The 25,739-nt window shown below is 39.9% G+C and overlaps 1 protein-coding gene across 6 annotated transcripts in view; it reads left to right on the top strand.

The window, feature by feature from the left end:
• The window catches only part of HNF4A (hepatocyte nuclear factor 4 alpha), a 400,042-nt gene extending 382,884 nt beyond the window's left edge, over nt 1-17,158 (top strand). For 4 of the 6 annotated variants that reach the window (XM_086932563.1, XM_086932560.1, XM_086932561.1 and 1 more), the window contains 5 exons: nt 3,894-3,981; nt 6,090-6,242; nt 8,661-8,897; nt 10,766-10,879; nt 12,036-17,158. In XM_086932563.1, the coding sequence (XP_086788689.1) occupies nt 3,894-3,981; nt 6,090-6,242; nt 8,661-8,897; nt 10,766-10,879; nt 12,036-12,178 (735 nt within the window). In that variant the 3' untranslated portion in view covers nt 12,179-17,158. Of the gene's footprint in view, nt 1-3,893; nt 3,982-6,089; nt 6,243-8,660; nt 8,903-10,765; nt 10,880-12,035 lie in introns of those variants that run through there. The other 2 variants (XM_086932565.1, XM_086932564.1) reach the window with 1 other exon arrangement.
• Nucleotides 17,159-25,739: the final 8,581 nt, after the last annotated feature.

The raw sequence follows: 25,739 nt of genomic DNA, 5'->3' as shown, positions 1-25,739 counted from the left end.
AAATACCCAGTAATGCATTTTAAGATAAAACTCCATCCTAGGACACTTTGACAAGAAGGGAAATTTTATGAAATGTATTAATGATTTTAAAAAAAGTTATTAAGTTACAATCTCTGCAAAGGATCAAGGCTGATTTTATGGGTTCAGGGCAAGTATCTGTACTACAGATGGCAAGCAGCCCACGTTGATGACTCTTAGGGTACATGCTCCCATACTTCATCATACAATCTCTACTAAGACTTGTGGGAAAAGAAAAGAATATATGGGGGCCTATGAGAAATTTCACATGGTCTGCAAGGAACACGTCTAGTGTGATGAGGAAATTTAGTGAAGAGGTATGGGTTTTTCAATATTTTAGAATTCTGTTGTGTGTTGACCATGTTCATTCCCTCGCAGTCAGACTCAAGTGCTTCTGTCTGTCTATAACTTAACCCCTTCCCTGCTGGGCACATTCACACGCTGAGCTGGGGGGAGGGGTGCGCACACAGCACCCCCGTGCTCATGATGAGCTCAGCTCGTCATGCAGCACAGTGCTCGTGTGCTCATGACGAGATGAGCTCGTCATGACCACACCCGTTTCTTTAGAACGTTCGCACAGCAGGGGAATTTGCCCAGCGTGCAAGCGTAGCTCGTCATGAGTACACGAGAACCGTGGCTCATGATGAGCTGAGCTCGTCATGAGCATGGGAGGTGTTAATCTTTTCATGGTCACAAACATATCTTGTAGATTCAAAACAAACTCATGAGACAAACGTCTGTCATCTATTCGATATTCTTCTTTCAAAACGAATTTAGGTAAATCGGTTCTTCTCTTCACAGAAAAAAAATGCTTTATTAATTTCTCAAACTTTTTCTAATAATTTTCACTTACTTCTTCTGAATCACAATTGAAACATTTACAGATGTGTAATCCTAATACATTTCATGCATAGGTTGTGCTTCTTCAGAGAAAAACAACTCTGTGAAGAAAGGTAAATCCATCAAGCAAACTCTACAGGCTATTTTGCTTTAAACCAACATAACTGTTATGTTTGTCTGCCATACTATTGCATCTGACACTCTTTAAATATTATTTTAATATTTAATAACCCTGCTGTTGAACAAAGGTAACGTTCAGATACCACTCAAATCGAAAGAACTACTAATGCTAACCATGCAGTGAGTTTCTGTCCTTTAAAGTGCGGTGATCAACCAACAATTAAATATCATCACACAATACTTCATGCTTAAGCCAGGAGTCTCAATTTGTCACTAGACCATGTCAGTGGCACTCCGATTCTCAATCGATCAAAGTTGCAGCGTTAGTACCCCCTGTTTACCCCGTTCATATCATTAAATTGATTCATTGTATGTTACAAAAATTGTTACAATTCAGTACTCACTTCCCATCAGGTTCATTGGCTCAGACCTTCACATCGCATATCTTTCATCAATGGCAGCCTCGACTATGCAGGACCTCGAATCTCAGTTCTGCAGCTCCTCGGAACCGGCGCATCACCTAGGCTCTGCGATGCACCCTCAACGCAGAATCTCGCAATGCTCCACAACCCCAATTTAAGGCACTCTCATTCAGCGAGCCTAACTGGGTCCCTGTTGCAGGCCTGCGCTCCATTGCGGTAGGCCTAAGATTGTGTTGTTGTCCCATTCCGGCGAAACCAGCTTTCCAGATGCTTTTTTGGCGCTATTTTCACTGACATCTTTAAACCTGCATATATCCGGTTCTACTGAATGGATTATTGTCGTTTTGGTCTTGTTTTATTTATTAAAACATACTCTTTCATTCTAATCTGCCAAAAAGAAAGACATCAGTAGGGAAGCAAAGCAGAAGGAAGAGGAAGAAAGCAGGAAGGAAATTGTTTTCAGGCATTGCATGTTCCTCACTTAACTCACACCCAGACAACCGGAGACAAATTGAACAATTTCTCGCTTTTAATAGATTCTTAAAACTCTATCTCTTTGAATCATTTTTTGGTACCTTCGAATTCCCACAGCAGCTTGCTTCCTTCTGGACTTTGGTGCAATACAAACATAGAAATGGTATGATGTGGAATTGCCTGACAAGAGCTGATAACACAAGAAAGAAGGCTCGAGATAACCTGAGTGAGTTTTGGTGGTTGCGGTTTCCTAGTACTCAAACCACTCTACAAACGCCTCAAAGTTTAAGTTCTGATGGGACATGAGCAGAATGTGTTCTGCCATTAAGGTCCCTCCATTTCATGTATACACTGGAAAGTGTGCTAGAATAAGGCCCCTAAGTGTTCAGTTAGACCCTGGCAGGTGACCCGCCCGCCCATAAGGTTGGCAGAGGCTTTCACCTTCTTGCCTTTGCAGAAAACCACCCGCAATATTTTGAAATCCGTGTCTGCCTAGCAGGGATCTTGGGGCCATATGTATCAAGCAAATTTGCATTCGCAAACGCCGAAATTCTGTGAATTTCGGCGTTTGCGAATGCGAATTTGCTAAACGGAATGTATCAAAGAAAAGCTGGTGCAAAATTTGCGATTCCTTAAATGCAATGTATGAAGCCAAAAAAATGCAAATTGTCCTTAAGGAATCGCAAATTACCACCAACTTCAAGTTGGTGGTAATTTGCGAATTCCTTGAAAAATGCAAACATTTGCATTTTTCAAAGTGCCATGTGACACACATACATGCCCTTAGGCCATGTATGTGCGCCACATGTGAACCCATGCTTATTTCAGGGGTGCAACAGGGTGTCCTTCGGACACCCCTACACCCTTGAAATTATTCTCAATTTACGATTCTCAAATTGCGAATCGCAAATTGAGAATAACTTCACATTCATTCCTATGGACCCCCTGGCCCATAGAAATGAATGAGAAATGATTCCTTAATTGCTATTCGCAACTTGCTAATCGCAATTAAGGAATACTAAGGATTCGCAAACAAATTGCGATTTTCTACATACATCCCAATTTGCGATTCTGAAATAGCGATTTCTAAAAAATCGCTGTTTCAGAATCACAAATCTGGATGATGATACATATGGCCATTAATGCCTACAATGCAACGATCAGAGAGGTGGCTGTAATGTGGGAACAAGTAAATGACTGGCAGCCTTCCATGTTGGTTCAGCCCCCTAATCATTTGGTTGTTTTTCACAAACTCATAAAGCAGAATTGTGTTGGTGTAAAACAAAAAAACAATGGTCCTTTCACACAAGGAGCTTTCCCGCTGCTTATGTGGGCCATTCTTTGTTCCCTTTGCAAGAGCTTGTAGGTACTTTACATTTACTTCTAAAATGTGCCTCTTATTTCAAATTGCACTTAAGAATTTGTTAACAAAATATATGGGCTGCATATACACAACATGTGTCAAATTGTGATTACTCATAAACATTGTAGTATATCCAAACAATGATTCTGTTTTATTCCAACAAAAATCGTAAGCTGCAGAATTTCATGAGTAGAAACTTTATTGCATTCAAAAGCAAGCATTGGCAAAGTCCTAAGTTCTGAGTTTAATGTGCCAACCAACCCATGTATATATAGGCATTCTCATAGGTTTTCATGTTTTGCATATAGAAATGCTATTTACCACATTAAAGTCTGCACTTTTGTTATTGCCACTATCGGGGACAATAACAATAAAGGATCACGTTTTATCCAGCATACATATAGGAGATAAAGAAGTGAATGGGGGTAACTGCGTGATCTTTGAGTGTATGTTTCAGACGTAAAATAGTCCTCACGGGTTCCACTGAAGACACTTCCAGGTAGGTGGAGTGTTATTCCAAATAACCAATAGTGATAGAGCAATACTCCACTAAGCAGAGCCAAAGCCCACTCTGTATATTTTAAAGAATTGTTACCAGTACATCATGGAGATAGCTTCTAGAAGCTTCTAAATCAATGCTTTTTGTTTTTTTCCAGGTTGCTTTGCTAAGAGCACATGCAGGAGAACACCTGTTATTAGGAGCTGCCAAGCGGTCAATGGTTTACAAAGATATTTTACTTTTAGGTAAACATTTTTGGGAATGTTGTCAATTCAATGAAATATGATTTTGTGCAATGCTGTATTTGCATGGGTGAGTGGATTGAAGCAGGTGTGTGTGTGTGCATGTGTGTGTGTGTACGTGTGGTTTTTTCTGTTTGCCTGTCGAATTTCTCTGCCACAAAGTAGGGACACCTCTTGCTAGAAGCATGAGAAAAACCAATTTATTTTCAAGAAAAAATATTAATGTTATGCACCAATCAAAATAGCCAATGCATTTCGTCTTACAGCTGCCTCCCGCTATTTTACTGTTGGCCCCGCTATTGCAGTGCCATAATGAAACTTGAGGGTGGCCCCCTGAAAATTACATTGAGACCCGGACCCATTCAGGAGCTCTCAGCCCAGGGGCTCGCTGCCCATGCCCAGTTCCGGAGGGGACCCCCTGGTGCTCTAGCCCCCCCCCCCACTGCTCTATAGAAGAGGTAACACACATACTCTAGTGGGCTACCAGTACCATGCAACCAGACTTCGAAGGCCACTTACTATTTCCTTGGTGACTGCGCTGAAGAACAGATATGTGATTATTACTATGAATCTAAGTGGTGGCTGATGAGGATGGATGCAAACAATTAATGTTACTCCTCCCACAAATTCAGTGGGTGCATACCACCCCCAATTACAACATGATCATGTGCATAGAAGCGCCTCTTGTAAAATATATATTAAATACCAAAATATTAGTTTAGAGTGATAAAAAACCTTTAGAATTTAAAAAAATTAAAAAATATGCATGTATACTTACTTTTTAAATTCATGGATGTATAGGTATTGAAGATTCATGGTAGCTAATTCTGGCGGTGTGTTATATTTGAACCAAATGCAAAAATGTGACTGTTTAGACACCATGGAGCTTTTTATCATGTCCATGTCGGCTATCGACCAGAGAAGGAATCCACACAAAGTTTGGGTTTTCTTCACAATCCAAAATGCACTCCCTTCTTGAAAACACAACTGGAAGCTTTCTCCTGACCCTATCTACTACCTATTCAGTTTTCTGATATCCCTGGTCTTTCCTTGCATGTAAACATTCCAGATTTAAGCTTGAATTTTTTTTGCAATTACATTTTTTTTATTTAAAAACCATGTCTAAAATATCACGCAATAGTTTTCCAGCACATGCTGTTAAAACTGATGAGGCCATACTAATACAAAAAACTGTTTCCTATTGAAAGGGTAAGGGAAGAGCAGATTCAACCAGTTATGTTCACAAAAACAGATTTTATGATAACCACTGCTCTGGATGTGAAGCGCAAAAGTGTATACGTGCACCCATTCTAGGCATCAGTAGAGTAAATCTGTGACAAGGAGAGAATGAATGTAAGGCAGTCAAAGAGGGAGTGGGAGGTAAGAATGAAGACATATAATATGGCTCTGAGTATTCAGCAATAGAAAACAGAAGTCACAAGGAGGGATGGTGAGTCGCCACGGCTTAGTTAACAACACAGCAGAAGGTGCAGTGGCCCAAGGCCGAGAGGCGTGAGTGATGCTCAGGACTCATATAATGGCTGTTTTGTACTATCAAACTGTGGTGTCTAAACAAAATATTGGTGAAAAAATACTGTGTGGACAAAAGCTAATTCCAAGAATATCAAGGACAAAAATGTTGTGATTGTAAGGTTTTATAGGTAAGCAAAGTTTTACAATATCTGACTCCATATGTATGTACCTGGACGATATATAACTCAAGCTCCGTAGATGTGGAGTTAAGAATAGTAAATCTGTACGTACTGAATGCACTTACCTTCACAATATATTGGTCCTCAATATTTTTGACATGATATTCTGTGCCCATGAAATTTCTGTTTCCAACATTCTGTCAGTGATCTCCAAACTCTGAAAGGGGGGGGGGACACTGCATAAAGACACTGGCCATCCTTGCTATATTAATAGACATTTATAGATTTACCATGTAAGGGGGCTTAGCTTAGAACCCATTAGGGTCCACTTACTTTTTACCCGCTCACCACAACTTTCAACTGCTCTTCTTCAGTGTTGGGTTGCCTGTAGGCAGAGGGGCAGTTCTAATATAAGTACCTAAGCATCATTTTTCTGTAACATGGCAATTTCTCTTCCAGGAAATGACCACATAATTCCACGAAACTGTCCAGAACTTGAAGTGGGCCGCGTCGCTGTCAGAATTTTGGATGAACTGGTTCTACCATTCCAAGATCTCCAGATCGATGACAATGAATATTCCTGCCTAAAGGCAATTATATTTTTTGACCCTGGTATGTATATGTACTGTAAGACACTGTTATTTACACCTCAAAAATAACAATTTCTGCCCTTGAAAACAGGATAAAGGAGTAAGGGTGGTACATTAGCTTCAGTGTGGATGTTGTGCAAGCATGTGCGATCTCCGAGTAGCTAAGATGCTCAAACCAACGGAGCATCAAATGCACACTTGACTCTTAGGAGAAGCTCTTACAGTTAAACCAGGGTCAGGAGAGACAAACCCAATGTAAGCCTGAAGCTGGGTTAAAGCACATGACCTACTCACAACGAAACACCTCGATTTTTAAAGAAACCTTTGGACAGGCTTTGAAACTCCCACCATTGCAAGGGGCGGATGAAAATGGAGGGCTAAGCTTCATGTAAATGCATTGTAACATAATGTGATAGGAATGTTCGGGATTCTGGGTGATCACTGTTAAAAAGTGCCCCCGCCTTGCTGATCAAACACATCCTCACATAGTGGATAGGTGTCCTGGTTTGTGGTGCAAAGGGCAAAACATATGGATCCTCTGATGGAGTTTGTACAAGTGGCCTGGGATCTACAGTCTTGCTTTGAATGTGCACAGCAACAGTGAATTTGTCACAAAGTAGATTAGGAAAGGCCAGTAGGGGATCAGGAGTTAAGAGATGCAGAACAAGCAAACAGTTGACGCTATACACTCCAGTGGGACCAAAAAAATACAACTCAACAATAAGCCATGAACTGTGTTCAGAAATGTAAAATATAAGCAACAGCACAGCAGACTGTGCAATCATTTACGTCATAAACCTCACCTTCCCCAAAACACCTGGTTCTACACCAAAAAGGGGCCTTTCTTCAACACTGTCCGAGCACATTGATGATCACCCACATTGGAGATGTGAGAAGCTCGAGGAAAATGGTGGATCCAAAAAAGACGGTAACAATGAGGTTTAGTGGTAAAAAAAAATACATAGAAAGAGAATTGAGTGAAACAAAAGGAACAACCATTCCAGATAAACTCAGCTGAAGACGAGCAACTGGTGATACTCTTCGCTTTGATCATGGGAATACTGAATAGCCAGTATAAACTGCCCAAGAATTATCAACAATAACCTGCTGGCCGTAGGCTCCTTAACCGCATCGCTGCGGCGGTTATTTTTCCGCTGTGCGGCTTTTTTCGAAAAGCCGCGTTAGATGACGAGCTGAGCTTGTCATCCGCACACGACCACCGTGGGTGATGACGAGCTGAGCTCGTCATCAGCAGCGAAGGGGTTAAGTGTCCACAGGTGACTCGTTCCTCAATCAAGCACAGCAAAAGCCAATTCAGAATGCCTCCTGGTAGCATTCCCTGGTAGGCAAAGGTTAGTGCAGTGGGATATGCCTAGATGCAGTGATGCGGAGAAGAGGCTACCACTAGTACAAGTGCAGGGGCATGGTGTGAGGGAAAGGCCTACAGGGAAGAAACTCAACATGCTCCGCTTTCTAGCACTGAAAAGTGGGAGTGTCCAAAATAGCTCTACAGCTCATGAGGTCCTGTTCTCTTGAGGCAAATTTAAGTATGCCTCTTCAGTGATCCATTGTGAGCAGGCATGGAACAATTGTTATTTGTCACTTGGAAAATATGTTCTGTTTTCTATTGTGCATCAACAAAATAGAGCCTGGACTCCTCACCAAATGTTCTTCTTATGTCGTCCTCTTCCCAGAATGACAATCAGACATGCCTGCAAATCCCAGAAAAGGGAATTTCCTGTGCAACTTTCAAATCTGGGGATAATTATAAGTTACCTGATGCAATATTTTGAGCAGGTTTATAGAAATCGTAGTTTTTTTCTTGCAAGACAAGGCAATTAGGTAATTTGCTATTCAAGTTCATGTGATTATTTGTGTTTTGAAATATCACAAAATCAGGGCAAAGTCTAAGAATTGATAACGTGCAATCATTTTCGGCCAAAAGGCTACAGGGGGAGATTGCGACCTGTGTCTTATCGTCATTTGAGGCAAATTCAAAGACAACTATAATTGTTTGAACTAAAAGTATACTTGTATGCCATCAGAAATTAAAGTGGTTCTATTATTTCATAAGCATTGTTGTGATCAGCAGACAAGAAGCAACTCACACATTAAGTTAATCTAATTTAAACAAACAGCTCACCAAATGTGTTTCTTCTCTGTATAGTCCTACTAAAATATTGCTGAGCGTTAATTAATAAAACAAGTAAAAACAACAAAACAATGTGTAACTTTGTAACCAGGAACACGTGGAAAACTGAACTAAGAAATTCAATTTGGTAACTGTGTAACTATGTAAATTTAGCTCTCGAAATATAAGTTAGACACAAACTCTAAGTACTCATTTACTTACAAAGACTGGATACCTCGTTGTTTTCTAACCACAAGGACACAAGCAAAGATCCTAATAAAATATATTTATTCTCTGTGTTTTTTTTAGATGCTAAGGGGTTGAGTGATCCTACCAAAATCAAACGTATGCGCTACCAAGTGCAGGTCAGTCTGGAGGACTACATCAACGACAGGCAGTACGACTCCCGGGGTCGCTTCGGCGAACTGCTGCTTCTGCTCCCTACACTCCAGAGCATAACCTGGCAAATGATAGAGCAGATTCAGTTTGTCAAACTCTTTGGAATGGCCAAGATTGACAATCTGCTCCAAGAGATGCTTCTAGGAGGTTAGTATGAACAGTGCACAAACTATTAAATCTGAAATACGTTGTCCAGAATACAAGACCGAAATGTGTACAGAAGATGAGAGAAGGCTGAAAACAGCTGTTCAAAATGTTTGCCAATAAGTTTCAGCCACACACTTAACCTGCTTTTTCAGACAGGATGTTTTATTTGATCTTTATGTGATACTGCCATAATTAAACTGTTTTAAAGGCAGGTGTTAGTTTTGCAGACACAATTGGAACAACATTGCATTCCAGCTTCCCATTTGTAAGAATTGGTGTTATATTGCTTGGGCTTTTCATCAGGCAGCAAGGCCTTCCAGGCAATCAGTAGTTTGGTTTTCCTTAAATATATGTCTCACTTCACTTCAGGTACAACTATTCACAAAGCCAAGAGTAAGGGCCTTATTAAATTCTTGGTGGTAAGGATACTCCGTCGCAACAGCGATGGAGTTTCCTTACAGCCAAGAATGTGGTCTGCCTGCTGAATTTAAATGCGGGCAGACCTTAGGGTTAATCACGGCTGACACTACTCTGTCTCTACTGTGAAAAATCACCTCCGATGGCTCTATGGAGTAATTGCTGTCGGAGGCTGACCTGTCATTCTGCCCACCTAATTTTGATTGGCGAAATTTTAGTTTTCCCTGCCTGTCACCACCAGGAATATACTGGTGATAAGAGGTAGTGCAAACTGCTAAATGGCCCCCTCGCCATGGGAGAGGACTCCCATGTTGAGGGACCCATTGCAATTTAAATTTTCGAAAATAAAATAAATTTGTTAAAATAAAAAAGAATCTGTTTGGTATAGAGCTCCTTCCTGCTGATGCAGCCCTGTCCAAACACAACATGCATTGCCAATGCTTTATAAATGACCACCAGCTTGGTGGTAATTTACTCCGTCCCCCTGGGGAAACAGCAGGCCATCTGAGCTAATTAAATCAGGACCTAGGTCTCCCAGGCATGCTTTTGACTTACTTTTTAGGTAGCAAGTTCAATATGTAATCTCAACTGTGGTGATGCAGTGATCATCATGCCTAAAGAAATATAATCATGAAAATAAAAAACTAAGTTCAGACAAAGATAAACATAGTTTTTACGAAAAGTATTGCCTGAATAACAAAAGAAGGACGGGAAGAATAGAGGCTATCTGAAGTAATTCAACAACTGATCGAAAAAGTTACAAAAATTATTTTTGGGGCTCAAAAAACACTTTTGGCTGAAATATTCCATGGCACTTAAAGGCACTGCTATGTGTGTGGATGTGCTCTTTTTAAAAGAGCAAAATGTCGTCCCTCACAGTGAATTTAGGTAATGGCTGAAGTGGACTGACCCCATGCCCTAAACAATATGCTGTGGTTGGTGGAAGAAAATATGAATGACACAATAACAGACCAATGGAATAAGAGAGCCAGCTGAGAGCCCCTTTAAGTAGGTATAGTATACATATAATTTTAGTAAAATCAAAAGCCCCTACCTAACTCCAAGTCTAATAAACAGTTTTACAAAGTGATATGTTTAGGAGCATTTACTGAAGACATTGTCACCTATGCGGTAGTCTCTACTGCCATTTCATGACTATATAATGTACATTCATCAAGTACCTGATTTGGTAGGCTGCATAATATTGAGTAATTATAACAACTTTTTTCCTAATGTGATCTATAATTCTGACAAACATGCAAGATTATTATCCAGAATAAACCATGGGTGTCGTCTTCGTCTGCTTAATTAATGTATTCTTCACCTCAAATATTTGTGTTGGCATACTTTTACAACAAGACCTACATCTGCCGTAGTTCAGCCTCTTTCTCAATGTATGGACATTTCTCCTATGGTCTTTTAACAGACTTTCTCTGAATGGATTTTTCTAGGATCTACAAACGAGACACCACACGCGCACCATCCACTGCATCCTCACCTTGTCCAGGAGCATCTAGCAACAAACGTTATTGTTGCCAACACACTAGTTGCACATGGACAAATGAGTAGGTATCTCTTTTTGTAAGTTTTGAAATGTATATTTAAACACTGTTTCCTAAACTTCAACAAACACTATAATGCCAACAGAGTAAAATCTGCATCAGTTTCAAAACAGCTGGTTCATAAAAATTTCCACCAGAAAGTTCTGATGTTTAAAGAATTTACAGTCTCAGGCAACTCTAAGACTAAATCAGGTCTCATCTTTCTATGCTGACTGTTTTTACTATCTTGGAGAATACAAATCCTGCAACTTAAAGGCATTTCCTAATTCCAATAAAACTTTGTGCTAGTGGGTCAATTATTGTCCTGATCTAAACCAAATGAACTAATGTAAAACCTTGGATTGATGCTGATTGTTAGAAGTTTCATTTGCCCTTTATGGCAATGTTTCTGTGTCATTGACGATTTTAAGCTGCATTACACAAGCAGTTGTATTAGCAATTTTAAAATGTGCACTAAAAGTAAAATGTGCAGAAATTGAAAATGCATCAGTGTTCAAAAGACATATAACACAGGAAGATTGAACGGAAAGAATGCTTTAATAAAACCAGTACCCGTCCACCACTGTAGCAGGACACAGCAAAACACTAGCATACCATCGCAGTCACATGCTATAACCCTATGCTCCACTTTCCGTATCATTGCCACAGGTGCTAACTTCAGTGTCTCACGATCGAATCCTTTCAACATCTTACAACCCCCACCAACTTCAATTGCAGTAGGCAAAAGTCACAAAAAGAGGCAACCAGCCAATCCGGTAAACATGACTTTGTACAAGTGAGGGGATATTTGAGGTGTGAGACGAGCCACAAGGCTAACATAGAAGCTGTATCCATCACAGATCCCCCATCAGCCCACCATTCTACCCACCATCCACCTGAACCATACCTACAACCAGCAAGGGGAGTCAAATTTTTGCCAATTTCTACCAGAAACTGGTCTGCAAAGTTCTTTCCCTCAAGGTGCTTCCTTTCTGTTTTCTTTATGCATCCTTAGACGATTGTAAGTGACTACTAATATGAAAGTCTTTTAAACACTCTCTTAAAGTTAAAATGTGTCAATCAAGTCCAAAATGGGAATGACTACTGTAGAAGAATGTTCTAAAACGACTTCAGTTTAGAAAATAGTATTAATTTTTTGTTCTCCTCAATATTTTTGCAGCTACTCCTGAAACACCACAGCCTTCACCACCATCAGTGTCCGGGCCTGAGCATTATAAAGTGATCCCGGGTGCAATTGCTGCTATATCTAAACAACCATCGTCAATTCCTCAAGCAACCATCACAAAACAGGAAGCAATGTAGCTCGTCCTTGTAATAAGGAAAAGAAAAAAAATAACTATCGGGAACTCTGAAAAGACTCAGTTTTGAGAAACAGTTGAGACTCCCATCATCAAGGCGAACAGAAAACAACTGATTGGACATTGTTGTGCCAAGACCAGCAGATTGTTAAAAGATGTGTTCTAAAAAAAAGGCACAATTAAACTACACAAAAAGTCTCATCTATTTTTATGAACAGCAACCATCAGACCTGTGATCTGTGAATAATAGGGAAACATAAAGATGTATCTATATTTTTTTAGCTGTTTATGGCCTTCTTTTAGTTTAGGAAAATAATTTATATATATGAAATTCTAACTCTCCTGGCCTGTAAAATAGCATGTTGCACTAACCAGTGATGACATCTAATGAGGAACTAAGATTAATTTAATTTTATATGACATACCTATGATAAGTTAGGTACATCTATCCTACAAAACTGTCTAACAATATCTTGAAGACCATTTGGGTATACTCTAAAACTTAATGCACAATAACATTTAAGGAGGACTACCTTTGGCTGATATTACCAAGATGTCTTCTTTGAGCTTTCTGGGCAGGTTTAGTGTTTGCTTGCTGTTTATTAGTACAGAACCTATAACATTTGAGGTGCTTCTCCTCATTACCCAACAGATCAAGAAATTGTGTCCCTGATTTATTCCTGTAGCCCACAAGCGTGGATCAACTGCTATAAAATTAGATCAATTAATTTTTGCTTTAAGACTCACCATTACCTTTTCCATCTTTTAAACAAAAACCTCATTGTGATGATAGGCATTGTAGAGGTGCATGTATTGGATTCACCTTACAAAGAGAGCCTCAAATTATTTAATTATTAGATTGGCCCCACCTGGTCTCCTTTGGTCTCACAGAAAAGGAAAAACTTACCTTAACATAGTTGGCTATGATTTGCTTGTGGTCATCTTCATGGCGACTGTCCTGCACGACCCTCATTTTGGGAGCTTCAACTCATAGCATAACACCATTCACATGTCCGCCATTACGACAAGTCAGTAATGGCACCCTGAGAACAAACGGGTACTATGGGGTCACGATGGGGCAACAATCGCAAGTAGATCGATGCCCACTTTCAAGCTGTGCTGCCTCTTCCCACAAAAATGAAACATATTTATTAATACATATCCTTGGGTGGTCAGATGGCACCGGGCACTCTCTCAGGACAAATATCATGAGACTGTCCACTTAAAGTACTAGGGCCATGGATGTACAGCAGAAACCGAAAACAATATTTTTTGAACGGTGGTGTCAGGGGGTATATGGGGTATATGTGAGGGGTATCTTTGGTACCGAATACCAGCATAAGGTGAGACTAGTCCACGGTTAAAAGATAATCAAGTTCAGGAGAGAAGCAACCCTAGCCTTACCATTTGTTAAAGTACAAAAGTAAAAAAAATCAGTATTGTGGCATTTCCAGGAATAACTGTTTTTGGAGGATGTACGTTGTTACAACGCATGCTTTTACCACGCATGCCTTTACAACGCAGGTTTTTCACTGCAAGTCGTTACAACGACTTGCGTTGGGGGGTGCTGGATAGTGAATAGTTTAATTTACTATTCCAACTCCAGTCCCCGTGGATAGCAGGGAAGGTGTTGGATAGTAAATTAAACTATTACCTATCCTAGAGCGCCCCCCAGCGCAACTCATTGTAATGACTTGCGATGAAAAACCTGCGTTGTAAAGGTACTGCGTGGTAAAAGTTGCGTCGTAAAGGATGTTTCCCCTTTTTAGAGTCAGTGTTCCTGACTAGTCTTACCTGAATGGTTAAAAAATGCCTAGACATGACTTTTTATTTTACATTGCAGTGAATAATAAATGCAATTATTTATTCTTACATTAATTGGTGATTAAATGCTGTTAATTGCATCAGATAACAATTCTTTTAGGTAACAGAAGCCTGAATCTTCCACAGAGATGGCAAAGATGTCATTACTGGCATTGGATAAGCGACTGCTAGCTTCATAACTTGTACAGTCAAAAATCAAACAGATAAGATAACTCTTTGAAGATGTGGCCTTTGTGTGTCACCCAGTCAAACAGAGAGAGCTGTTCCGCTAACAAAGATGCAATGTGCCTGATAGGACGCTTTGTCTTTAAAACTACAAAAGTCCTCCCATACAATCAAACTTAAGCTGCCATTGGGTTTTACCACTGATTCAAAATGGCCGACGCTGACTCGACTGGACACTGACTCCACCACCAGGAAACAAACTTGGGATGCCACAGCAAAGTTGGCATATGACAAATGCTGCAACTACCACTGCCATTGATTAACAAGAAAGTACTGTTTGGTGGAACGAGTGAGAAACTTTGTGTGTTTTTGCCAAAACTGTCACCGGTGTGCCCTTAAGTTGATCAAAAATAAACTTCTATGTTTGCAATTAAGGAATTTCTGCAAGGAAGCCAGACATCGTGAACTGCCTCGTTTGTTGCAGGAATAGTGAACTATTTAATTTGTTGCGTGAATAAAAGAAAAGCGACTTCCAAAGTGAAGACTGTGAAGCACAACATTCTGTAGGTGATCTTTTACTACATGCATTGAGCACTTGTGGGAAACACAACATCCATCTATACATTGTCTATGACTCTTGAAACTTAAATAAACTTTTTTTGGGATGTTGCTGTAATGTGTCACATGATGATTGGCCAATGACCAATTATACCTATGTCATCCATCTTTAGGAATCCCTAGGTTCTCAATTGTATTGTGTCAAGTGGCTGGAGATTTTCTCATTAGATCTCACAGCTTCCTGCAGTATATAAAAGAAAAAAAACTAGAAAGCATTCTTGATCTGTGAAGAGTTTTGGGAAATGATTTTCGAATTGCTTCTGAGATCAGAAAGGCTGGTGGACACATCTGGTGGTTCATCATTTCAAATTATAGCACAATTCAATGTAAAAACGTTCTTTTTACATGATATTTTATACATGGTATTATCAATGTGACTCTTTTTAGTGGTGCTCAACAGTTGTTTTAGAACCTTAAAGTTGTGATTAGCTTTATCTAGTGTTAAGGTTGATGTCCAGTGTTTCTCATTAGTATCCATATTTATGCACAAAAAAGATAGTCCTTACATTTTGCCATGTGGTGTACATATCTTGACTTGTAGATTTTCATCACCTTTTTTACTGGTAGCATTGGGTCCAGATTCACAAAGTTATTTGTGCAACAAATTGATGCCTATTTGTATTAATCAGAGCAATTACAGGTGCAAATTTCACACAGTTAGTCACAAAACATGAGAAAAAGTAGAAAATGATGGCGCTTTTTTGTTATGTTACATATGGTTACATCCACTTTTTGGGGAAGGTGTTTAGCATTCCATGGTGGGGACAACTACAAAGATTAATTAACAAACGTTGGTGGGAATTCACAAAATCTTTGCTTATAGTGTTCCACCCTGAAAACAGTCTGCTGTTCTCTCATGGTAAGGGTAGGCGTTACACAGTGGGAAAGAAGGAACACCGACTGAATTGATCGGGTGTATGGGAAGGCTTTCTCCATGAGTAAAATATTTTCTCTGCAGAGCAAACATTAGCAAGTGCACATGCACCTATCATTGCAGTATCCAATTTTTGAAATGTCCACCTGTTGCATTCCCAAATGCATAAATGTTCACACATGCTTGTTTGTAGACTCCAAGAAAGTATGACTTTTGTTCCAAGTCTAGGACTAACCCCACAAAAGCATATTTCTGACTTTAGGCAATCAGTTAATTGTTATTTAATGCTTAATTCAATGAAACCTCTACAGGCTAAAATTATCTACTCAGCTCACCCAAATACCATAACACTAGCATTATGCCACTGTAAAATAATGTAATGTGAAGAAGAAAAGAAATGCAAATCTAGGGGAACAAAGATGATGACAACTTGTTTAAGATTTTAAAAAAAGGTCATGCTTATGACAAAATGCAAAAAATCCTTGTTTAATTTGCAGGTAGCTAGAGAAAGCACATGCTTAGGTTTGCGTTTGTGGATGATACAGAGATGCTGGAGGCAAAGTGTACATAGAAAACAGAAAGTCAAATACAATTGGATTTCAGTATTGTCATGTAATCAAAATGATCTGAATAGCGGAAATGACAGGAAACAAACGTTGATTCCATAGAGTCATCATACACTATTTGGTTCCTTGATCCATATACTAAGGTTCAGATTCCAAGTTGTTGGATAATTTCCGACATCTGTGGAAGCCCCTGTTTCTGCAGGAGTCAGGAGTCAGAACTCTGAGTTGGGTGGGATTTAACGCTCCCAGTACTTACCAGGTGTATTAAATATCTCACGTGTCAAACCTGCCAACATTTAACTGGGCAAAAGTGTATAGAATTTACCGTAGCATACGCTTAAGCACCCAAATCTGCATGTTATTCCCCAAAACTAAGAATATGCAATAAGTCACAAACGTGTGGCAATGGGGGTCCCCAGTGAAATAGTTCCATGTAGTACAAAACATGGCAACGGTGGTCACCAGTGAAAAAGATTGCTTTTCAGAGAGCAGAGGTCATTTTTTTCTAACGTCTGACGTCTGCCAGAAGTTTGTTATGTATTATTAAGCTATACAGATGAAGCCACAACTGCCAGTAATTCTTACTTTAAGGCCAAAATGTGCCTTAGAGTGGGACTGAAAATAGGGTACTTAAAACATGGGTTTTGAAATAAGTTATTGTAATTCTGAAGTAAATTGCTTTTTAAATGATGTTGTAAACTATAGATTGTAAATATGAGATTTAAACGGAACTGCTGCTCTCTGTGCACCCTTTCCTTACTCACTACAACTGTTCCTGGATGTTGAGATGCATCTTTGACAATATTGCAAATGTCATTGTTAGGACTTCTTCTTGTTGACATATTATTGGATTACTGCCTTCTGATGAGAAATCAAAAACATGTCATAACTTCACTCTGTGTAAATAGTAATGCAAAGTAAATATTCTACAACCTAATTCAGTTACTGTATTGTATATGCTGTTCGATGATTCTGTTTGACAGTCAGAGGCGCAAACTGTCATATTTACAACAGTAAAAATATGGGTTTTCCACTGTCTAGTTACTGAAGCATTTTGCAGACATTGGTACAGAAAACATTGACTATTCTAATAAGTGGAAGTGCTTCTGGTTGGTTGGTGAGTTTGTCCATGTGGTTTTGTGGGTGGGTGATTGGATGATTTTGAGAATGAACCCATGTATGGATGAATTCAGGGGCGTATCACTAGGCGAATGGATGGATGTAAGGGTGTGTTTATGAGTACCTGGATGGACGCAATAATGAGTGAGAACCTGGACGAAAGTATGAGTTGGTCAGTAAATCTATAAATAGATGACTGGGTGAAATCATGCAAGGATGCAGGGGTGAAGGAGTGCATGGATGGATGAGTAATATATGAGTAGGGGCATGGATGCATTAGTCACTCTGTGGATGGATCAGTGGTTGAACGGGTGGATGAGTGAGTTGGTATGCCAATGAAATGTTATGAGAATTTCAACCTCTTCCACATTTGGGGACTGCCCAACAAGCTTGCCACATTTTACATTTAGCGTCAAGAGCCCAGCTGTTTCTGATTCAAGTGAACGTCACAACAGATGTGCTGTTTGAAGTGGAAAATTGTACTCCATTACATCCCTCAAAATCGTTTTTGAAATGCAGTATATAAAAGAAAAGTGGCACTCATGTGCTTTATTCAAGCCATCTAGAAAACACCACATTTGCATTCTGAGGTTTTCCAAGAAGATAATCACCCCAAACTGGGTTGAACCTGCTCACAATATCAAATTTAGAGCCTGCACTCATGAGTGGATCCTAGGAGCAACAGCAGGTGTGAGGATTGGAACCACTCAGGGTAAGCGGTAAGGATGGTGACTAATCAACCAAAGGTAGCCCAGGCCCAAAACCAAGAAAGCAGACACCAGAGCATTTAATAGATTGGCACTCAAAAACATCATTCACAGACACCCCTAGGGCTTGGGGGACACAGAATGACATCAACAGGAGATCCACTGCACTAGTGAGGAGCAGGGCATCCAGAACTTGGTGGGTGATTGTAAATTGATCTCCGACAAACATCGAACAGTATACACACTGAATAGTAGAGGGGCAAGGACATAGTGATGTGTGGCTTCATATTAACCATTATCATTCTCCATCAATAGCACCCCTCCACCTATACATTCAGAATCCTCATTATATTGATATATTCTCTGCATCCCTTCTAAAAAGTCCAAAGGCAGTCTCATATCACATCATTTTTTCCACCGCAGGCTGCAAACAATTGGATTAAATGCTGTTTCCAAATCAGTGTGACAGCAATGCAGCAGTTACTTTTTCCTTCAAGCCATTCATGCCAAGCTGGTCATAACAAATATATTATGTTCTTTGAAAATACCCTTTGCCAAATCAGGTCTGGTCTTTCAGGTGCTTTCTGAGTATCATTTGCCTATGTAAGATGTTGAGATATATAATGTCAGCTAACAGTTTGCTGGTGGATAGATGATCTCTTGGTGCCAATAATTAACTCTGATCCGATTTAACCTTTCACGTGCTGAAGGAATTCTAGGCGCTACCATGACTAATCACGCGACAGGTGTAAAGAATTGCATATACACAATAAAGCTTCCAAACAATGACAGAAATTCAATCTTGGTCAATGGCCCAGGAGTTCTTCAGTTATTGAATCCTTGAATATACGTCCTTTGAGAGCAGTTCACCAGCCCCTGCATCTTTAGCCATCAGCTCATTTGTGGGCTTGATTTCTTGAACACTAATTGGAAGACCTTTAGTATAAAACATAGAAACACATGCCTCCCTCTTCAGTAGCTCAATCCCGTCTAAATCCTCCCTGGATTTTAATTCTCTCTATTCGAGAGACTACTTTCCGAAATTATTTAATTTCTTTCTCACAGCTAATTTTGGACATATGTTGCCTATTAGCTTAAAATCGTTTTCTAGTAGATGTCCAAATCTTTCATTATTCATTTCTTATTAGCGCAAATCAATGTTTTCTAATGAACAGTCAAAAATTGGCTACTCTTATTTTTCTTCACATCACTCATGTGCATCCTCGTCTAAATTTTCATATTGGCATTGGACCAAGGGAGGTTTCCTCTCTTACTTAAGATAGGACTTTGCATTTAGGGCCCGATTGCAATCTCGATCGGAAGGGCTCGGAATTGGATTCGGAATTGCCTAAACCGATACCGGGGCCCTTGTTTCCCACCGAATTATTCACAGGTTAGAAGAACCAAGTAAAATGCCTGGAAACCATAAGCACTGCCCAAATCGATTCCGAAAGGCGTTCCAGACAGGATGAGCCTTCCGGAACCGATTTGCGCATCTCTATGGACTTGGTTTTCCGAATGAGTGAGTACAATGAGTGATTCGGACAGCTTTTCCTTTTAGGTTTGACCAGAACAATTCGGCTGCCAGAATCGGTCTTTGGGGGCCCGTAGCAGTTCCCCCATTGACCCAGGGCCCTCTGAATTTGGCCCGTGGGGTACCCTTGGGTCCCCTCTTCCCAACTATGCACAGCATGGCAGGCACCAAGGGGTGCCCGCCACAGGGTGCACAATTTTCCCCAACCATCGATTTTGTCAATGCGAGCCCGTGTACACATTCAGTACACAGGCTCCCATTTAAGTCAATGAGAATCAAACCGAATCATATCCGGATGCATTCAAGTGCATCATACTCGTTCGGTCAGACTCCCCCGATCTGAGTAGTGTGGAAAGCATTTTGGACCGGTTTGTTCAGTATTAATTGTGGGTTTTGTAATGCGCTAGAATCGACTCCCGAAGGAGTATCTCTGCGCAGTAGACCGCTGGGGAACCCGTCCTGGCTTTCCCTGTGAGATGGTCCCTACTGGGTGTCTCCAAGGTGAAACCAGGCATCCCCGGCGTCCGTGGGGGGCCGTTGTGGAGATGAGGCAAGCTAATGCCCAGAGTTGCCGAGTGTGATCCCTGGTTAGAGTAGGCACCGAGATGAGAATTATCGAATCCGCAGACCCTGGTCCACGACCCTGCCGCGTCGGGAATTGAACCCTGGTCCCGGGCCGTCGTCTGCTCTCGGGTCTGGCGCCTCTAACCAGTGAGCCACAACACTCCACCTATGCTTTTCGAATGAGATCGGAACTGGGCCCTTAGTTTGTGCTCTCAATTAAAAATGTTTCCCAATAAAACCACAAAACCTGGATTTATTTCCTCATCATGTCCTCCTTGGTCAACATAGGATCTATTAATAACAGCTGGTTTTCCATGTTGATGATCCCTCACAATTTAATATGAGTAAAGTCAGACCACATATAGTTAAAATATGATGCATCTGGCAATTCTGAGTGATAAAGACACTTGTAGACCTACAACCAACTGAAAATTGTCATACTTAGCATTCATCAGGATTTGGTAAAGACTGAAAATAAAATTGCATTAACATTGCTGCACTTTTATGAATATTTCTCAGGAATTACAGCTCTTTAGGACCCATAAACATCAGAGGAGTTTCCCTTTCCCTACGATCAATTTTGAGGTAAAACATTATGGGACAAGGATCCACCAAGCTTCTTCATGAATGATAGCTTGGATATTGTAAACCGACAGGGCTAGAAAAGTAACTTTAAAATTGCTGGCAACAACAATTAAAGGACAAAGACATCTAAACACGTGTCAACCTCTATAAAATACTGTCTTTGTTGCTGCCAGGAGATGAATATTCACAAATTAATTTCACCCTGAACCCTTCTCAGACACAATACAAGGGGTCAGCACAGAAACTGCAAGGATTTCACTTGAGCTATCCAATTGTTTACTGGTTCACCCTAAGTAAGTCCAACTAAAAGACCCCTTTTAGGTTAGCTTCTGAAACGTGTTTGGCTTGAGACAAGAATAATTCATAACACTCCAGCCTGAACAGTCATGTGGGGAGGCAAGGATACTCCTGCGACTACTCTCTACCAGTGCTATATGGTAAGGTTTGAGGACACACAAGCACACACAGCTTCAAGTGCACAGGGATTTGACTCTACCTATTTTCCGGTATAAGGTGCCAGCCTACATGTGGGAACTGACTTTGTTTTGCCTATTCACCTATTTGAGTGCAATGCATTTATGATCTCACAAGCAAGATCCTGGCTGTAAGAGGAAATGGTGATTTGCAAGTGTGGGAAACTTAATAAACAGCAAGCTCTCCACCAACTTCAATCATGGCTAAAACCAAGCTCCAGCACCAGTGCAATGCTTCTGATGGACGCACCAGTGAAGAGAATTCTGCATCAGTCCCTGGAGCACGGGAGAAGAGTATTGCAGCTATCACTTACATAAAACAACAAATTGCTTGGATGTGTAGCTCACATGTGCATACCTGCTATTACCATACATGCTATTTTATGGCACTGTGCTGTTGTATTAACCTCAATATGATTGAGGTCACCCCCAGTACACCCCCTTAGCTCTATAAGAAAATATATCCTTTTGGAGGGGAAAGGGGGAAACTGGCCGGTGTCTCCCACTCCTTCTCTAGACAGTTATTCTCTGCTAGATGAGGAGTTTTAGGATCAAGATAACCCCATCTGTAAATATCTTATGAGCAGGTGATAATGAAGTGGAGCCACAACCAAGTACCCTGAATCAGTACTCACACACTATGATTAGCATTTCACAATTATATGGTTATTTATAATGCAGTAATTCTCTATATAATGGGTATATAAGAATGCTCACAATGACAACACAGCAGATAGTATGCAAAATAAAATTAAAAAAGCCCTAATCATATTTCATCACACATCCTTTATTTATTAGTCTTTTATTTATCCAAAGTATCTATAATAATTACAGTGATCCAACCTAAATGGCAGAATTAGTTATTTCAGTCGAATTATCCTAAGCTATCAAAAGCTCCCCGCATACCTTATGTGGTGTTGGTGTCTGCAGCCAGAATTCAGACCTTCAGCATCTCCCCTTAGCAACCAGTCCATGCATCTCACCCTGCCCCTTCACCTGTACTTTATGAACCTTTATTGCTAATGGTGTCTTATTGAGCGAGGAGCGGTCACTTGTGCTCAACTTCTGCTTTGCAACAAAAACTTGCAAACAATGTCCCACTGCAGACACATATGGAAGCTTCGCGAACTAATGCTACTGTTCCCTCTTCTTTCTGAGACAGATGTCTACAAGGTCATCTTTCCCCTGCAGCTGGGATGACACCACATCCACTGGATAAGTGAAAAGTTTTTCTTCTCTGTCCTATTAGTTGAAAAGGTGACAGAAGACATCGGGCCCGATTTACAGAACTAACTTAAGACAAAATCCTAAACTTACTACCATTTTGGTATTAACAGAAGGCACTTACTCATTTTGGTATTCACAGAAGGCACTTACTCATTGATGAGTAAGTGCCTTCTGTGAATACCAAAATGATTAAGTGCACTTACTCATTTTTGTATTCACAGAAGGCACTTACTAATCAATGAGTAAGTGCCTTTTGTGAATACCAAAATGAGTAATTACCTTCTGTGAATACCTAAATGAGTAAATGGTAGTAAGTTTAGGATTTTGTATTAAGTTAGTTCTGTGCATTGGGCCCATGGAGTTTCCAAACTAAAAGCATTTTGATCTAGCACACATTTGCAAGATTTACCCTTCAAAGACTTTAAGCTTTTGTCTAGGCCCTATGCCTATAAACATATTCTCTCATGTTAAACACAGTCATTTTTGCATACAGCCAGGCCTGTCCTGCAAGTAACATGTATCATTAGCATACAAAGGTCATGCCACACATGACAGTGCGTTCAAATGATATTATAAGTAGAAAAGCAAAAATACACGTTAATAGCTTAAACATGGTATGGACCTAGTTACATTTTATTTAATATGTTTGTATATGTAACATATGCATGAATGCATTTTAAATACATAACGGAAGAAATACCTTTTGTAACAGAATGCCATTCTGCCAAGATTTAAACTCCACTTGGACTAAATCTTAGCAGAAGTGGTGTTTTGTACTACTTCTGACATCATGGCATAACAACAACTGGCAAATACCACCATTGTGGTAATACTTGCAGAAGAAATAGACAGGTGGAACATAGTTTTATCTGGTGAGCTATATCAAAGCAGCTCAGAAATACCACCAAGGGTAAAAATCAACTTTAGCGGACCCTTTGACCACCAAGCCATATTGCTAATATATTAAATAAATTAATCAGAAACTCCCCTGACCTGCTTGGACCCCTGAGGACAACATGGTAGAGCGACCTTGGAAACTTAGACGATGATGACTGTGTAGAAGCAATACAGAGCCCAAGGAGAGTAGCGATAAGATCCAGGTTCAGATTGATTCAACTGAAAATCTTACATCGGGCCTATTATGCTAGAACAGTACTGCACTGAATGGGCCACGCAAAGACAAGGCAGTGCCAGAGAGGATGTGCCAAGTAGGGACCTTCCACCATCTGTTATGGGATTATCCGATCATACAAGATTACTGGACCCAATTGAACCCAGATGTTATTTGCTACAAATCTCAGGGTAGGAGGCTTGGCCTAGATACATGAACATTTGGTTGACTCTAGCAGCAGTGGTTGCAAAACGAAACATCGCAAAATGTTGGGGTTGGCCTCCCCTCCAAAAGTAGCAGAATGGAAGTCTGATCTAGATTTGTGTAGATTAGCGAAGAAAACCATATACTTGAGTAGGGGCTGCCTGCGGAAATGGGAAAAAACCTGGGGAAGCTGGCAAACCTACCAAAGGTTTTAGAGTGCAGGGAACCACTTGTACTAAACAGGTATCTACACCACACTTACACTGTACCTATTCTAAAGGAAAGGCCACGTAATGGGGAAATCTAATACCCACAGGGTAGGCAGAGGGGGTGTTTGGAATGGAAATTATACTCTGTTGATTTTCTATGATACTTGACTTTAATACTGATTTGTTCCAACCAAAAATGTGTGGCCGGAATATCCGTGCCTCATTACTTTTGAAATGTATTGTACACTGAGCACACATTAATAAAAATAGTTTTTAAAAAATCAACTTCAAGCTGAAAAAATAAAGTTGGAAATTACAGTAGTTCCAATATAAATGAATTTTCAAAAGCTAGTCCTTCCATGTTTCTTGAGTATGCAGTGACCAGATCCAATGTACAATGTAGATACCAATATCTGATTGTGGATTTCATATCATTTTAGACCAGCTAAAATATCTTCATATATTTATTGGTAAATGTATATATTTACTTATTGAACAGTTTTGTATTCCACACCTGCACTACAGAGAGTACTTTAGTGCTTCACATAGAACGTTTTAAAAATTCATTGAAAAGATAGGAGCACTATTGAACAAACAAAGTTGCTGTGCTGGAGCAGCAGTACACCAGGAGCAAAACAGAAAGCCATAACAGTAACATGAAAAAGCATTTGAGTATATAGATGTGGGGAGCTTAATCTTTGTCAGGAAAAAGTGGTAGATGTGCCCTGTTAGTTGCTTCTCAAAGAAGAGGCGTGGTTTTAGTTCCACTATCATGGGAATGAGAGTTCCAATCAGATGTCACAACACCAGAGAAGGAATGTTTCTGAAGATGAATAGTTCTGATGCAAGAACTTCCATGTATAGCAAGTCATATCCATTCAATTTCAATTTTCCAAACTTAATTCGGTTCATGTCAAATATACCATAAAAGCATTGCATCAATACATAATAAAATTCTTTAAATTCGTCCTTTTCACAGTATAACACCGATTGATAAAATTACATAAAAAACTAAAATTAGTTTAAAAAATGTTAAAATATATCTAATAAAACACCCTTTTTACTTAAAACATTACAGATTATAATACATTATGAGCAGCAAACTCCAAATCGCTTTGTAAAATCATAGGGCACTTTCCTCAGTTATATATTCTGAGCTTCCTTGCACCGGCTGAAATGGGGACGAGTTTTGTTATATAAGTAGATTTGTTCCTGTTTTAGAGGGAAAGCAACACAGTTTGAAATGGATTCTAGCTGCACTCAGCAGCCAATAGAGTATACATTGAATTGGCATGATGTGGTCAAATTTTTCGATTGAATAACAAATCTGGCCGCGGAATGTAAAACTTCCGTGAGCGAGGCAAGCGATGCTAGTGGGGTACCAACTAAAATAGCATTTCCAAAGTATAGGCTGCTGATGTCCTGAGCTTAACAGTAGTTTTCAAAGAGTCTGAGGACGTTCAAAGTTTGGTTGTTTTGAGAGAGTGGGGTCAGATGACTGCAGATGTTGCAGCTTGTTTGAAAAAAGGGATGAAGAAGAGGATGGTGTCAGCAATTTTAGTCTTCAACGGACACAACAACCTAGGTGTCAAATGTATTTGTGTGTTTGGGTGAAATGAAGAACAATTCAATTTTTTTGTGGCTTGAGAATAAAAAAAGTTTCTGACATTCAAGTGAGAAGTTTTCCTGGATATGATTGGAGCATGATGATTTCACCGGGAATAGGTGTTTTAACTAAACCTGCATATCACCCACAAATTGTAGTCTAGAGACCTCTGTGTCTTC

The sequence above is a fragment of the Lissotriton vulgaris genome, chromosome 7 (genome assembly GCF_964263255.1).
Source record: "Lissotriton vulgaris chromosome 7, aLisVul1.2, whole genome shotgun sequence".
In the NCBI taxonomy this organism is placed as follows: Eukaryota; Metazoa; Chordata; class Amphibia; order Caudata; family Salamandridae; genus Lissotriton; species Lissotriton vulgaris.
This window is presented reverse-complemented; position numbering and strand designations above follow the sequence as displayed.